The sequence below is a fragment of the Chrysemys picta genome, chromosome 6 (assembly GCF_011386835.1).
Source record: "Chrysemys picta bellii isolate R12L10 chromosome 6, ASM1138683v2, whole genome shotgun sequence".
Lineage (NCBI taxonomy): Eukaryota > Metazoa > Chordata > Testudines > Emydidae > Chrysemys > Chrysemys picta.
In genome coordinates this window covers 76,008,474-76,026,057 of record NC_088796.1, presented here as the reverse complement: position 1 = coordinate 76,026,057, position 17,584 = coordinate 76,008,474, and the positions used below count along the sequence as shown (strand labels likewise).

The window sequence follows — 17,584 nt, the reverse complement described above, 5'->3', positions numbered from 1 at the left end:
GACTGCACTATTCAAAGATTCATAGATTCTAGGACTGGAAGGGACCTCGAGAGGTCATCGAGTCCAGTCCCCTGCCCGCATGGCAGGACCAAATACCGTCTAGACCATCCCTGATAGACATTTATCTAACCTACTCTTAAATATCTCCAGAGATGGAGATTCCACAACCTCCCTAGGCAATTTATTCCAGTGTTTAACCACCCTGACAGTTAGGAACTTTTTCCTAATGTCCAACCTACCCTGTTTCCCCGAAAATAAGACATCCTCCGAAAATAAGGCCTACTTACAGTTTTGCCTCTCGTTGTAATATAAGGCATCCCCCCGATAATAAGACCTCCCCGATAATAAGGCATCCACCAATGTGTACCGTATTCTTCTTCATTGAAAAATAAGACATCCCCTGAAAATAAGACCTAGCGCATCTTTGGGAGCAAAAATTAATATAAGACACTGTCTTATTTTCGGGGAAACAGGGTAGACCTCCCTTGCTGCAGTTTAAACCCATTGCTTCTGGTTCTATCCTTAGAGGCTAAGGTGAACAAGTTTTCTCCCTCCTCCTTATGACACCCTTTTAAATACCTGAAAACTGCTATCATGTCCCCTCTCAGTCTTCTCTTTTCCAAACTAAACAAACCCAATTCTTTCAGCCTTCCTTCATAGGTCATGTTCTCAAGACCTTTAATCATTCTTGTTGCTCTTCTCTGGACCCTTTCCAATTTCTCCACATCTTTTTTAAAATGCGGTGCCCAGAACGGGACACAATACTCCAGCTTAGGCCTAACCAGAGCAGAGTAGAGCGGAAGAATGACTTCTCGTGTCTTGCTCACAACACACCTGTTAATACATCCCAGAATCATGTTTGCTTTTTTTGCAACAGCATCACACTGTTGACTCCTATTTAGCTTGTGGTCCACTATAACCCCTAGATCCCTTTCTGACGTACTCCTTCCTAGACAGTCTCTTCCCATTCTGTAAGTGTGAAACTGATTTTTCCTTCCTAAGTGGAGCACTTTGCATTTGTCTTTGTTAAACTTCATCCTATTTACCTCAGCCCATTTCTCCAATTTGTCCAGATCATTTTGAATTATGACCCTGTCCTCCAAAGCAGTTGCAATCCCTCCCAGTTTGGTATCATCCGCAAACTTAATAAGCGTACTTTCTATGCCAATATCTAAGTCGTTGATGAAGATATTGAACAGAGCCGGTCCCAAAACAGACCCCTGAGGTACCCCACTCGTTATGCCTTTCCAGCAGGATTGGGAACCATTAATAACAACTCTCTGAGTACGGTTATCCAGCCAGTTATGCACCCACCTTATAGTAGCCCCATCTAAATTATATTTGCCTAGTTTATCGATAAGAATATCATGCGAGACTGTATCAAATGCCTTACTAAAGTCTAGGTATACCACATCCACAGCTTCACCCTTATCCACAAGGCTCGTTATCCTATCAAAGAAAGCTATCAGATTGGTTTGACATGATTTGTTCTTCACAAATCCATGCTGGCTGTTCCCTATCACCTTACCACCTTCCAAGTGTTTGCAGATGATTTCCTTAATTACTTGCTCCATTATCTTCCCTGGCACAGAAGTTAAACTAACTGGTTTGTAGTTTCCTGGATTGTTTTTATTTCCCTTTTTATAGATGGGCACTATATTTGCCCTTTTCCAGTCTTCTGGAATCTCTCCCGTCTGCCATGATTTTCCAAAGATAATAGCTAGAGGCTCAGATACCTCCTCTATTAGCTCCTTGAGTATTCTAGGATGCATTTCATCAGGCCCTGGTGACTTGCAGGCATCTAACTTTTCTAAGTGATTTTTAACTTGTTCTTTTTTTATTTTATCTGCTAAACCTACCCCCTCCCCATTAGCATTCACTATGTTAGGCATTCCTTCAGACTTCTCGGTGAAGACCGAAACAAAGAAGTCATTAAGCATCTCCGCCATTTCCAAGTTTCCTGTTACTGTTTCTCCCTCTTCACTAAGCAGTGGGCCTACCCTGTCTTTGGTCTTCCTCTTGCTTCTATGGCTTTCACAAATTTAGATCTTAATTTTCTTCTCAAGGCTCATGCTCTTAAAATCATCCTGGAGTCTCATGTTATGCCCTCAAACAACTTTACCTATAAATCTGGTATTCATAACCGTCAGAGCATTACTACAGCTCATACCTCTCTTGACCTTGCCTTTGTTCATATACTCATTCTTTAATTTCTCTGCCGAGCACACACACCCTAAGTTTTTTCCTGTCTTTAAATCTCATCTTAAAACCTTCCTTTTTAGCCTATAATTGAGTCCCTAAAGGATTCTCACACTGTGTATGAAGGATACTAGATAAAGAGATTATATTGCTTCACTGGCTTCCAACAATATTTTGAAAAAATTGAAAGGGCTGAATTTCTATTGTGTGCCATCTTCTTGCTCTGTTAGTAGAACTGGCCAGTTAACTGCTGCTCACTACCAGCAAGTAGAACCCACACATCTCCCTTTATTGATCATGGGGAGGGCTTTACCCTTCCTTTATAATTCCACTACAGAGATTCTCTATCAGATAAGTTTGGGATAAGAAAACAAAATCAGTCTTAAAAAAAAACAAAAAACAAAAAGCACTCTTTTTTTTTAAGAGGCACAGTCAATCAATGATAGTAAATAGCTAATAATGCAAATCACACAATGTGCAAATGTGATTGTTTTACTTTTTTTTATCAGGTATGTTAAATATTGGACACTAAGTACTAATTTCTGTTAAAAAGTTTTAAAAATTGAGAGGTTATTTTCTGATTAGTTTAACATTTAGACAGTATAGCGTGTAAAGAAAGCTAGATTATTAAATATTACACTTTTTAAAAAACAGGATAAAAAACTCTGCAAAGTCAAACCATAATCCTTTTGGAAAATACCTTCAAACAAGGCAAAGACTATTTTAAAAATATACCTATCTTTCCAGTTTGCCATTTTTTTATTTCTATAAAGTAAATCGCTTATAGGAAAGGCTACCAAGGATCATACTGTTCTTTTCTTTTTCTTCCTTCTTTTGAGAAACGTTAAAATAAATGTTTTATTCAGTTCTGGTGAAATGAAGTCAGAAGAGTCCAAAAACACTGTTCTATTCCAATAGCTCTGAAAACTCCTGCAAACAATTAACCCAGTTCTTGCATCCACGTAGCTGGAATTTTTAACCACTGTCATCTCCCACATAAAACACATTCCTAATTCCTGTGCTTGAGAAATGCAATGACTCTAAACACGTTTCACTGTTATTTAAAGCGATTACTTGTCCTTTAATTCTCCTGCATTACCAAAAAAACCCCAAGATGCATAAGCATCAATAACAAATGCTGTTCCAAACCACAGTCATATAACTTACTCTATGAACAAATTTGCTGTAAATGAAAAAAGCTCTTCCTATCTACAAGTGGCAAAATATCCTTGGGTTTCAACATATTCACCATTATTTGCCTCTATGACTATTTATATATGATTTTTTAAAAAATTAAGTCTCTGTAACATGGCACAATATTTGTTGTTCTTTAGGTATGGGATAACATTATCCTCCAACATGGTATACTGGCTGTAAAATTAGTTCATTGTCTGCCATTGTATTATCTGAGAAATAAAATTAGCACATAATCTGGTGTCAAAGTGTTGCAACTACTCTACTCTTCCCATGTTGTTAAATTGGAGGGGAGAGGGGTTGGGTGGTCCTGGCTGGATCGAAGAGTGGATGCAGGGGAAGGGGAAGAGGTCCAGGTACAGAAAAGGTTTAAGAAGAACTACTAACATATACAACGACAAAGTTCAGGCCTAACATGGCCATATTAGAACTTTTGCATGCTGACATGCAACTTTAATTCTCTTAAAATTAAATGAAAAACTAAAATACCCCCTCCACCAAACTAGTTTGGTTATGCAAAGCAGAGAAATGGGGCACACAAAATGTACATTTGGATAGAAATTTTTAACACGCATGTATAATACACATACCATGAAAACACATTTGGGAAAATTCACTTTCCAGGCCTAGTTACTGAACCTTTCCTTATGTTAAAGGTCTGATCCTGAAAACGGCTGAGCATTTACAACTCTCATTGTGTTGAATGGAGACAGCGCTGATCAGCAGATCTCCCAGGTAATTAAGCACTAAGATGTCTTCCAGTCACACATGCCACCAGCAGAAAGGGAAGGAAAAAAAATTCAGGATAACAGTGGCTAGACGGAAATTATTTAATTGTTGGTCAATAATGAGATGCAGATCCCAGAAATGGAGAAAGAATCAGTACAAAAAGGCATGCTATTTTTTAATCCAATTGAATGTCGATAATTTCCAGAGAGATGAATAGGCAGAGGGTCTCCGTGCAGAAATTCAAAACTCATTACGCAGGCTGAGGAGAGAAGTCCCTCAGACTGGGGCTCAACCCCCCTAGACTTTTTCTATGCAAAGATGATGCTTGAGTGTTGCTCTGGAAATGATGAACAGGAGCAACAAGAATGCAATTGCTCCAAGATTCCAGAGTTCTAAATCAAGCTTACGAAAGACACTTTCTTGGAAAGCGTCGCGGTTCCGGCAGCGTCCGGTGAGCTCTCGCTGACCCTTGAAAATATTTTTATTTCTTCATACAGTGTACTTGAAATTAGGACTTTATGAAATCGAGTAAAGGGGGAGTCAACCTGTCATTAGGATAATTATTAGTTGAATGTGGTTTTAAAGTTCTGTTATAAAACAGACAACCAGACATTTAATTACATGTCTCAGTGTTAGAGAAATGAATTACTTGAAAGTTATGCTAACAAACACCCTGTCTAAAGAGGGGAAAATATATCTGATTCAATGTCTCATCAGTGCACTGCAACTTCAATTTCAACAGATCTACACCCTGAACAGCACAAATATTTAAATTCCTATATTTGTAACTGTTACAGTGAGAGCTTCAGGCAATGGAGCATTTCTGAACAGATGCAAGTTTAGTTTGGCAAGTCTCAGTCAAATTAGTTTAACACCTTGACAGGTATAGCAACAAAAATGGAATATGCAAATATTCTTAATGTTCCACCCTGTTACATTTACAGTCAAAACAGACCTATGCATGATTTCACATTCCAAGAAAACAGGCCCAGGTTTTTGTTACTAAAATAAGTGACACTAAATATTAACTATATGTATATGAAGACATTACCTTCATGGCATGAATTTCTTCTAGTAATCTCTCTGCTCGCCTTTGGTTCTTTAGTACCACATCTTCTGAACCCCTGTAGATAAAGACTGTGTTTAGCTGGGTAACACACTGATTTGCAATCATTTCCCAACAAGGAAGTTACTATTTGCAGCAAAATAAATCACAAAAGTCAACCTAAACAATTTTATTTTACTGTTCACATCTATTTTATGTTAAATGTAAATTTTTAGAACAACCAACTAGACACAGAAACATCAATGCATCCCCAGCTTTTACAGATGAAATTAGCATGCACAAGAGATACAATGATAATTCTAAAAACGTGATGGCAAGTAGTAATATATCTGATAAGTCCTTGCCAAAATGTTGCTTTTTAAAATCAGAAGAATCTGCTGCATCCTCTATGGGAACTGTTGAATTAAATGTAGTGTCTAGAGAACATTATAAATTGTTTAGCACAGTCTAAGTCAAGATTGCTCAAACTAGATAAGAGATGAATCAAGGCCAAGAATGATTATTAGGCTGAAAGTTTCCTTCTAAAATTTGTGTAAGTACATTATGATTAAGTTTTCAATTACCCTAGATAGGATATAATAATCAAACCTTAAGAGATGATAGGGATTAAAGAACAATAACAACAACAACAACAACAACAAAAAAGTGAGCTAGCTGAAGATAGAATCCTGAAAATTTAGATGGCAAGAGGTACTTTGCTGAGTAAAATTTACAATAAAATTAAATGTTCATTACAAAATTTAAATATGTAATGGAGGCCACGATACTGCCAAAAACCTTACAAAATTTGCTAGAGTGGGTGAACTGTCTAAAAAAAACCAACTGTATTCTTCACATTTTAAACACAACAGTAGATTTGTCGTCTTCCATTGGTCTCCAGTATTAACAGTGTCACAAATCACTTTGCCCCATGTGAAAGATTAATTACATTAACACTGATTAAAAACATTAAAAGTGCTTATTTGTTCAAAGCATATTGAAAAGTGCTCCTTGCACTGAAATTTGCAGAAGTACTTTGAACTTTGCACTGAGGAAGCTGCTGAAGCTTTCTGTAATACAGTGATGTTCTAAAACATAAAAGGATAAACTTTTCTAAAATGCTTATGTGATTTAGTCTAAATCTCATTTTAAAAATTACTTCGGTCAAGTGTTTAAACCAGTTCTGAAAATGAGACTTGGGCTGAAAGTCACTTAAGCAGTTCTGAAAACTTTACTTCAAGTCTGCTTGGGAAATTGTCTTTAGATTCATATTACCTTAGACTATATTAAGATAAGTAAAATGTTGACACAAATCTATAAATAAGATTTACTACATCTTACACACTTAATAATGCACATTCATAAAAGTACAGTTCAAGACCAATCCCATTCTAAAAACAGTGTTCTTAATAAAAGTATTAACTATCCAGTTAATGTACTGCCCACACCTCAAATGTGTAGTGTGTTAAATAATGTTATGTAGACACTCATTTTTCCCCACAGTTTATTCAATATTTATGTAAGTCATTTAAAATAAATGCAGCATTAAAAATTAAAAAAAATTAAAGGAATATTAATATTAAAACTAACTTTTTTAACTTAAGTTTTGCAATGTGTCTGGTGAGTCTGCGAATGGTAAGAACTCTGGCCTTCTTCACCTCTTTTCTCATCTTCACAACCTATTTGAAAGGAGGACAATATGTTAGAAAGCTATTTATCCTTGTGTACAGAAACTAATCAAATGTATCTGTTATGCCTTTGTTTTTTTAAACTGATTCAATAAACAGAAAAATATTTTGAGAACACAGTTCACTCCTCTGCTTACCAAAAATCTTAGTTCAAATGAATTCAGATTCCTGTTAAACTCAAACTGCTTCCATAAACATCAATCAGAGGAGGAAAACAAACCAACAGTCTAAAAATGTGTCTGAGGTCTGAACAGGAACAAGACATGAAAAAGCCAAGGCATATTTTAATATTATTCTTAGAACCAGGCTGGCCTAGAATTTTGAGCATTCATTTTGTATTCCCACCCTCATTGAAAATGTACCTGTACTTTTCTGTTAAAGCACGATATGGAACAAAACTACCTTTAACTGACAATTTAAATGTTCTTTAAAAAGCCCCTAAAGCTAACACTTCAATAATAAACCGTCTGTCAAAGGCCATTCTAAATTCTACAAGAACAAACAAATAGACAAACAAATGAAACCACATTGTTACATATGGACTCAAGTATCAGGGGGTAGCCGTGTTAGTCTGTATCTACAAAAATAACAAGGAGTCTGGTGGCACCTTAAAAACTAACAGATTTATTTGGGCATAAGCTTTTGGGGGTAAAAACCTCACTTCTTCAGATGCATAGAGTGAAAGTTACATATGCAAGCATTACATACTGACACATGGAGAGCAGGGAGTTACTTCACAAGTGGAGAACCAGTGCTGACAGGGCCAATTCAATCAGGGTGGATGTAGTCCACTCCCAACAATAGATGAGGAGGTGTCAATTCCGGGAGAGGAAAAGCTGCTTCCTTCCAATGGCAGATGTACATTGGCCAAACCGGAAAGTCCCTCCACAAAAGAATAAATGGACACAAATCGGATATCAGGAATGGTAACATACAAAAGCCAGTAAGTGAACACTTCAATCTCTTTAAAAGTCATAATCATTGAACAAAAAAACTTCAGAAACAGACTTCAAAGAGAAACAGCAGAACTAAAATTCATTTGCAAATTTAACACCATTAATCTGGGCTTGAATAGGGACTTGCAGTGGCTGGCTTATTACAGAAGCAGCTTTTCCTCTCCTGGAATTGACACCTCCTCATCTATTGTTGGGAGTGGACTACATCCACCCTGATTGAATTGGCCCTGTCAGCACTGGTTCTCCACTTGCGAAGTAACTCCCTGCTCTCCATGTGTCAGTATGTAATGCCTGCATCTGTAACTTTCACTCTATACATCTGAAGAAGTGAGGTTTTTACCCCCGAAAGCTTATGCCCAAATAAATCTGTTAGTCTTTAAGGTGCCACCAGACTCCTTGTTGTTTTTTACATATGGACTGTCATTAAATTTAGTTTAATTAGTGTTTTCATAAAAATACAAGGACTTGAGGTGTAGGATGATAATAGCATCTCATTGCTGACTGATGACCTGGCCATTTGTTTACATTAATACTGTACAGAAATTTGAAACTATTTAGCAATACATTTTCCAAATACATTTTCTAAAACTTTCTTTTTTGGAGTGATTTACCATCATCAATAGTAAAACAGTGTTAAAATCCACAAAGTGGAGAGAAAGAGAAAACAGAACAAAAATCGTGTCTGATTTTTATATTTGTGGTAAAGTTGTAGAAAAATCCTAAAATTTACTCCTGCCCAGAGAATTTGTACTGTATGCCAAGTTGTCATGCCCTTCTTAAAATTCTATAGAGGAATCTCTCTTTATTGTACCCAGAGTTTTTATTTTTAACTACAGACAAAATCTTAAATACTTGCACACTCCCTATGCATATTCGCATATAAGATCTAAAATACGGATATACCTGGGGCAGACCCTAAATGTTCCAACAGCTCATGGTATCAGGTATGCATCAAACGTAGACTGAATTAACTTTTCAGAAGTCTATGCAAGTCTTCTCCTGCCCAGTACAACTGATATCATGTACTAGTTGCAGAAGCATCCAGTGGTACAATCGAGGAACCCTTCTTCCCTGTGCATTTATCATGTTCGACGTGATATAGTTCTCCTCAGAGTATAAATTGGGGCAACATCCACAAATGTTGGGGTTCTACCACCTTGTCATTCACAGCAGCAATTTAGTTGTAGGCCCTGCTCAGCACCAAGTCTTCTCTTTGCTCCCAGACAAAATCTGGGTCATGAGCCAAAGCTCCCTAAATCTGACAACAGCAATCCCCTGGCTACCACTCCTGTCTACAACCTGGATGTATGACCTGTGAATCATGAACTTCCCTAAAGGGGGTTGCCTAATTCTCTTAACTCAGCTAGATCCATCATTCCAGGATCTTCCCCAGGTACTAGAACTGGGTTCAGCAGCCACTGTATCCAATTTTCTTGGCTCATGGATAATTTCCCACAGGTACTGCTAATCCCAGGATAGGACAACAGCGAGGGTAGAGCCATATGTCATCTTACAGATAGCCATAGGCATCTGCAGAAATAGGCCTTCACATGAGTGTGAATGCACTGTAGGAAGATGATTTCCCCTGGGTCCCTTCTGCCCCAGGTAAGGGAGTCTGCACCAGGATCTGGCTACATACAGAGTTCAACCGACCTTGCACTTCTGTCCCATTGATCCATACAGGGACCATTACTTTGGCAGGTCTGGTCTTCCACACTCAGCTTTCCACTGTCCAAACCTTGGGATACTCACATTCCATAAAGGGGTACTCTCTTTGGGAGTGTTCTTGCTGCCCACATGAGAATAGGCAACCACGTTTTGGTCTGAGCCCATTCTCTCACCTGCTATCAACCTTGTCTGTTAGTGGTTTGGCATCTAAGTTCACACTATTCCCTCATCACAGCGGTGTAAGGCGCCAACCACACTCTTTAGGTTTTGTCCAGGCCCTGCCTAGCTTGTTGCTGTGACTCATCCAAAGTCAGTCATTCTAAATCACGAGATGCTGAAGATGAGGGCACTTGTCCCTGATGAACAGAGTGTGTTCTCTTCTGCCTGGGCTTCATATCGGGCTGGGTTGGCGTATTAGCCCCACTTTGTCCTCTGCCCTCATCTCTGCAGTTTCTAGGCAATTTTCATGGAGTAGCTCATGATTGAGTGCCTGCCTCAGGACAGACACTCCAAACTGGTGCTATGCTCTGTAATTAGATTTCACCAACCCAGTAACACAGTCCCCTAGGCTCTCCAGTCTATCTTGTCATCCAGGCAAGTTGGACCAAAGATCACAAAATATCCAGGTTACTTCCAGTCCCAGGGAGCCAGTCACATGAGTTTATATTTCAGTTCTCACACCAAAGACAATGCTTCTAACCAATCCTTAATACGCTAACTAAAGGTTTATTAACCAGGAAAAATAAATATGAGAGTTATTTACAGGTTAAAGCAAGCAAGCATATACACGCAAATGAGTTACCATCTATGGTTCCTAAACATAGTAATCTTTCAATTCAAAATGTCTTTCAGGGTGGACCCAAGGCTAATCCCTGGGGATCTCTGCCTTAGTTTAGTGTCTCTAGCCCTGTGATAGTTCAAACAGCAAAGAGATGAAAAATTTACTTTTGCCCATTTTATCTTTAAGCCTTCCAGCCCATGAGATGAGCTCCCTTGAATGTAGCATTTCCAAGGTGTGACTGGGTCATTCACTAATCTTTGTATTGCAATGTTCGTTAATTGCCAGTTTAATTTTGACAGGCCTCCTGAACAGGCGGAGGTGATGATTCCCATACCTAGGTTCACAAGTTTAGAGCCAACATTTTCAAAGCTATAAGCAAAACTTACATATTTTCTTGGCATGGAATACAGACATTACAAGTGAGATTATGAAATGCTTGTAAATTGTTATATGCATTAGAGTCTAAACACTAAATACATTCTGATAAAAGACTAATACTTATTTTGAATAACATACAGGTAAGATGGTTTGATTTCCAGTTATGAGTTTGTCAGTGATCAGCTGATGCCTACAGACTTGGCATGATCTGGCACCTGGTTTACAGCACCACAAAGGGCACTGATGGAAACACTGGCCCTGGGCTCACGGCCCCAGTCATCAGATCCATGGCTGCCCAGACTAGCTCCAACAGTAGCTGTTACAGCAGGTTTTATTGCAAGTCTTTCTGCTGGCTCACCATCTTGCATAGCAGCTGCTGCTGTTGGGTTGTCTGCAGCTCTTGTTGAGTGGTGCACTGTTGCAACAGTTGCTGCTGGAATTGCTGTTGCTGGGTTGCCTGCTATCTCTGGCTCTCTGTCAGTGACTCGTACCACTGCTCAGGACCAATTCTGCTTGGGTGCTCTGTCTCTCTCGTGTACGGACTTTTAATTTCCCTCTAATTTACCCCAGTGTCAGGGTTGGGAAGTCAACGCCTATATTCTCTAGTATTTGTAGCAGGCTACACCTTTTAGTGTCCCCATAGGTAAAGGATGGGCACTGCTACTGTCTTGGACCCTGGGGCACATCCCTTTGGCTGTGCCATTCAGAGTCTCTGTCCTTTGCAAGGGGAGTTATAATAGTCCAAAGAAAGAGTCAATATGTTTCCGCAGCGCACAAGAAGGGTCCTAAACTTTCAGGAAGCCAAAAGTGGGAAGAGGGGGAAGGAGTACCAGCCCTTCCCCTTTCCAAGTGGGCCTGGATGACCAAGGCTCTCAAGCCATCTCTCCAGTCAGCCACCCCTTCTTCCAGGGCCGGGGAGCTTTGAGAAGAGGTTTGCTCTGGCCTAATTGTAAAGCCCAGAGCACAGACAGTTCAAACTCCAACCAAGCATGAGCATGTTGGGTTGTTTTTATACTTGTCCCAACCGGACACTTGTAGTTGTGTCCTGTCGGGTTCAGGTCAAGTTGCAAGGGTCTAACCACCAGCCTGGCTCCATTTCTTTGTTTTCTCTGTGGAGCCAGTAGGGCAAATTACCCCCAGCCTCACTCTCCCAAACCTGCAAGCCAGGCACTCCCTCTCCCAGTCCAGAGCTGCATACCTGAAGAAAGTCTGATTTCCCCATCTCCAGACCATTTCTCCTCCCCTCCCCCGCCCCCCACCCAAATCTGTGGCAGCACCAATGCTGCCACTCAGAATTGGGGCTCAGCCTGCAGGGGCTTCCCTGTGATCATGCCTGTGATCCAGATTCAGCTCCCTCCTGCCCATGGCATCAGCAGCTGCGTGCCTGGTTTCTGCCAGATACCACAACTGCATTGTGTGTGCTGCAGAGTGAGGTGCACTGTGACTTGTTGGCACATTCACTTCGCAGCACACACAGCGCAGGGAGGTAACAGTGGTCAACAGTAACGAGGCACACAACTGCCACTGCACTGATCTCATGGGCAGGAAACGGTTATCAGAGACTACCTGACTCAACCCAAGCCTGAGAGTATTGGGTTGTTTTCAACTCAACCCAACCCTGACACTTGTAGTTGGGTTCTGTCAGGTTTCAAGGTTTCAAGGCTCTAGCTTGGAGTTGCAGTCCTGCTCCTTTATAGTGTCAACTTACATTAAGCAGGGCTCCCTCCCTTTCCAGGACCCACCCATCTCCAGGCCTGACAAACCTTATAGGTGTGCTGGGTTGAGGATGATGGTGTCCAGGGGAGCTGTAACATCTTCCTGACTCATGTGGGGATCTGTCCCACCATGTGCTAAACTGTATTTATCACATCCTACTGACAACCTCAGTCTCACCATTAATAAATCTCCATCAGGAATACTAACACTCCAAACCTCTGAAAAGCTTTCAAGAGCCACTTCCCTTTCCAATGAGCAACACGGTGAAGAAAAGTATCCCCCATGTGAAATTACCATTTCAAAATTACAGTCACAAGGCCCTGTTGGGTAGTAGTCAGTCCTGGACCAAAGACAGTTTAAGGTCTGATCTCTTATGGTTAGAAATAAGATATTTTCACCATTTGAAAGGAGATATGTAGAACAGAGACCACAAAAGTAGTGCATAGCAAATGGTACTTACACAACATACTATAGATTAAGTATGATACCAAGTAAAGATTTGCTGACCTATGTATGTGATTTAAGATTGTAACTAAGATGCCATCATAGTTAAGAGCCCAAGCCTCTGAATTGTACTGAAAGACAACTCTGCTGCTGGTTGAAACCAAAGGAGAGAGTTTATATATGGCTCATGACCAAGAGCTCTTTTCTGCAAATACGCATGTGCTTAGGTTTAGTAGTCCTAATGAGGTCAAGGATATTAATCACATGTGTAAAGTTAAGCATGTGAATAAGTATTTGAAGATTTGTGACCTAATTCTGGAAATGCAGTTTAGAGAGGAGAGTTTTAAAAGTCTGCATGAAAGATAGTGGGCTACTATGATAATAAAAATAGCATAAATATGCAAGCAGGAAAAGATACAAAATGCTATATGCATCTACGGTTGTAGAAAACATACTGTGTTATCAAATAACTGGTATGTCATCATGTAATTAATGGCTATATTGTGCACACACACTAGGAGAATTACAGATTTGCCAGCTCCTCACAAAGTGCCCAGTTAAAATATTCTAGAGTGTAAACTATGCAGGCATACCTCCCAAACTGCCACTGCCCAAATATGGGGGACACAGAATGACAGACTCAAAATTAGGGACACAAATAAAAAACAATCAAGAGTGGAGGAAACTTAAAATGCTGTGGGATTCAACCCAACATTACCAACTATTATCTGAGTTTCACAATTCTTGTTTCTAATTTAAACAGCTGTCAACAATAAAAGTGAAAGGACACCAAATTTGTGCAGAATGTAAGTAACTGGGACTAAAACAAATGACACCCTTCAAAATAAGGGACATTTGAGAAATTTGCATCCAGGCTTCAATGATATACGATAGTAAAAATTGGTGAAAGTACAAAGTAACTGAATTATTCAGATTTTTCTAGATAGATAGAAGTTTGTAAATATTAGAAGTCAGGTGTAACTAACCAAGTTAAAAAAAAATAAAGATTATTTGTGTTCTGATTAAAGTTTCAATGGTAAAAGGGTAAAATATTTCAGTTTGGCTTTTATTGACTATGTGTACTCAACTCACTACATTCACAATGTGAAACACATTTTTCTCACAAGGTAATAGTACAGATCCCATTTCAATTTTAATTTAATAGTAGAAGTTCTAATGCAGGAACATCCGTATACCACTGCACATGCTGAATAAACTACAGGTTCTTAAAAGGTTTACCGCAAAGCAAAAGTGTGTTCGCACCTTGAAACCAACTGGTCATGAATGTGAAGTCTGGGAGAACTGTAATAATTTACTATTCAGAAATTTTCATGCCGGGAAACACCCTTCATCCAACAACTGTACAAACAGGAAGTCTGTCTTTAAAAAGTCTTGCAAAGTTGTACTTTTTCAAAATGAGCATTGAGGACAAACGGAAACTGATGTGATAGATGCTCTGAGCAATTATTACCTTTCTCTTGCCCCTAAAAAGGAACCATGTACAAAGACGACTTGATGTAATTAAATAACTACAGAGAAAACTATTTCCTTGGAGTTCATGACATTGCACATCTAGCTCTGTTTCGACAACTGCAGTCTGTAAAGTTGAACACACGCTGGAAAACATTTAAGCCCAAGATCATTTAGAACGTCTTAAACGAAGAGAAAAAATTAGTATGTCTTATTTCATAGGAAGCTTTAATAGTGGTTCTTTAACACTGCAGAAAAAAAAATCCACACACTATAATAAAAAACCAAGATTATTCTTTGAATAAAGCATACACTAATTTAAAAAGCACAGCTAGTCATTATATAACCAAACATATACATTTAGTTTCCTCTCCAACATGCTTTGTAATGTATTTTTCTAGGAACATTTAATGCAGATGGAGCATGTTTTTGAGGGACCAACTGCGCCAAAAAAATCAACTTCTTCAGCTGCCAGCCAATTATAAAGTTCTGTAGGTGGATGACAGCAAGAACAAGGAGAGGTATCCGCTATCCAGCAGCCACAAAATATCGAAGTAACCAACCTGTGGCTGTTTCTTTCTCAATGGATGGTATGTGTGAATTGGGCTCTTGGAAGTCCTCTTGAAGTTATTCCCATGAAAATGACCAGCTCTTTGAAACAGAGACTGTCTTTTTGTTCTGCGTTTGTACAGTGCGTAGCACAATGGGGTCCTGGTCACGACTGGAGCGCCTCATTATCATCTTTTATTATTTGTAGCAATGTTCAGCGAGTTCTGACATCCAAAAATGGGATAGATGGTTCTTCCTTGGCTAACTGCTCAGGTGGGAAAGAGTCTTCTTTTTTAAATAGGGTCTATAGCCAAGCAGGACTCTAATGTTTCAGAAGGCCAAGCAGTAAAGGAAGTGGAAGCCCTTTTCAATGAAGCCTCTAAAATGACTGCGGTGTGAGGTAGGCTCATGACCATGTATCAGAACTCCCCAGACTTAGTAGCCCCTGAAACTTGGTGATGGGGAGTTCCTTCCACATAGATATAAAAATACAAACAAAAATCAGAAGAGACTAATTATAGTCCAGAGGTAAACCTCAAACCAAATAATTTCCTCTGTCAACAGCAGCCCTGGAAAATTACAATCTAGAGTGGCTGGAAGTCCACAGACTACGTGGCTACCAGTGGAAAGAATGACCAAGAATTGTTTGCAATGCAGGATGGGAATGGTGGGGCTCTCCTTCCGCCAAGACAGCTCTGCCATTCATTGCAGAATGGTGCTGTCTAGTTGGCTTAGATATAAAAAAACAAACTTGAGAAGTCATCGTGGAAAGAAAACCAGTTTTAGTGTCTTTAAAAACAAATGTGTAATAAACACTAGCGTAGCAAAAGCTATGTCAACACATTTAACAAGTCATCACTAGGAATCTTGCCAGAAATAATGCATGCAACTCTATGCTGTGTCTCTTGGAGATACAGCACAGAACTCACAGCCCAGGAGAAGGGCACAGCTATGGTGGCTTCAAGCCCTCTTTGCACCCTCCTGATTCTGGGCTATTCCAGGGACTGGAGATCACAGTGATGCCTTCTGACCTTATAATTTATTGACTATGAAATTTAGACTCTTACTGCTGTCTAAATTACAACAGCTTCTTGTGTTGCTCCACAGGTTGCAATGCTACCCAGAATCTCTGCAGTACTGTATGCCGGAGCCATGCCCTCGACATACTCCCTATGCCATTTCTTGCAAGGGTGTTTTAGAACAATGGCTCTCAACCTTTCCAGACTACTGTACCCCTTTCAGGAGGCTGATTTGTCTTGCATACCCCCAAGTTTCACCTAATTTAAAAACTACTTGCTTACAATATCAGACATAAAAATACAACAGTGTCACACCATATTACTACTGAAAAATTGCTTACGTTCTCATTTTCACCATATAATTATAAAATAAATTGATTGGAATATAAATATTGTACTTATATTTCAATGTATAGTATATAGAACAGTATAAACATCATTGTATGAAATTTTAGTTAGTACAGACTTCGCTAGTGCTTTTTATGTAGCCTGTTGTAAAACTAAGCAAATAACTAGACCCCATGGAAGACCTCTGCATATACCCCGAGGAGTATGTGTACCCCTGGTAGAGAACCACTGTTTTAGAAGGTAGGCTGATGACCATCTCAGCCAATACCTGGCTTTTAGGGCCCTTTATGTTGGGTAAAAGGTCTGGAGCAGTGTAAAGGGGACTGGACAGGAGTAAGGATCTCACCCAATACATATCAATTACAACTAAAACTAAGCATATACATATGTATGCTTTACAATATATTTATTCGCAACTTAAATATTTGGATCAGTGATAACAGATGAATCAGAGTTCTGTATTTTGCATTTAAACAAATAATCTTGCAAATGCATTCAAGTATGTCAGATTCATATATAGTGGGTTTATCGATACTAAAATAATCATAACATCTTGCACTTCTAGAGTATATTTCATTAGAAGAGGGCAAAGCACTTTACAAAATACCAATGAACTAATTCTGAACCACAGTTAAGTACATAAATATCCCTAATTTTGAAGATGAAAAAACTGAGGTATAAAAGCTATGGTCTCACAGTAATTCTATGGACCAGACAGGATAAAATCCACATCACTGGACTCCTAGTCCTGTGTTTAAATCACTGGATCATATTTCTTTTCTATAGAAAGAAACAGAAAGAAGAAACATTGCTAATTTGTTCTTTTTCAGAGTAAGTAACAAATCTGACTTTAGATATAATTTGCATTTGCAATAATTATAAGAAGCTTAATCAGTACAGTAAGTTTAATCACCACTGTAGCTTTATTATGCTGATAGGTTAAAATGGTCAAAACAGCCCCATGGTTATGGTCCAAGCCTGGGAAAATCTATTTTGTAGTGTTCTGTAGTGTCATTATTGGATAATGGAACTTTAGAAGAGAAAGTGAAATACACCGCTACCTCGATATAACGCGACCCAATATAACACGAATTTGGATATAACGCGGTAAAGTCGTGTCGGGGGGGGGGGGGGAGGGGAGGGTGCTGCGCACTCTGGTGGATCAAAGCAAGTTCAATATAATGCGGTTTCACCTATAACGCAGTAAGATTTTTTGGCTCCCGAGGACAGCGTTATATCAAGGTAGAGGTGTATATGACATGTCCACTTGCATGCCAGCAGTAGGAATGCCTTCCCAGCATTTAGTAGTTTCTCAGAAGTGCTGGTGCCCAAGCTGTCAGGGGGAAAAAAACTAGACAGTTCAGTCATGCTTTGATCCTGCAAATACTGTATACAATATT

General features: G+C 39.3%; 1 protein-coding gene across 4 annotated transcripts in view; it reads right to left on the bottom strand.

The window, feature by feature from the left end:
- Positions 1–17,584, bottom strand: part of SRFBP1 (serum response factor binding protein 1) — a 124,220-nt gene that overhangs the window by 76,408 nt on the left and 30,228 nt on the right. For 3 of the 4 annotated variants that reach the window (XM_065599267.1, XM_065599266.1, XM_065599269.1), the window contains exons 2-3: positions 6,758–6,846; positions 5,174–5,246 (exon numbers count right to left, since the gene is read on the bottom strand). In XM_065599267.1, the coding sequence (XP_065455339.1) occupies positions 5,174–5,246; positions 6,758–6,846 (162 nt within the window). The remainder of the gene's footprint in view (positions 1–5,173; positions 5,247–6,757; positions 6,847–17,584) is intronic. The other variant, XM_065599268.1, reaches the window with a different exon arrangement.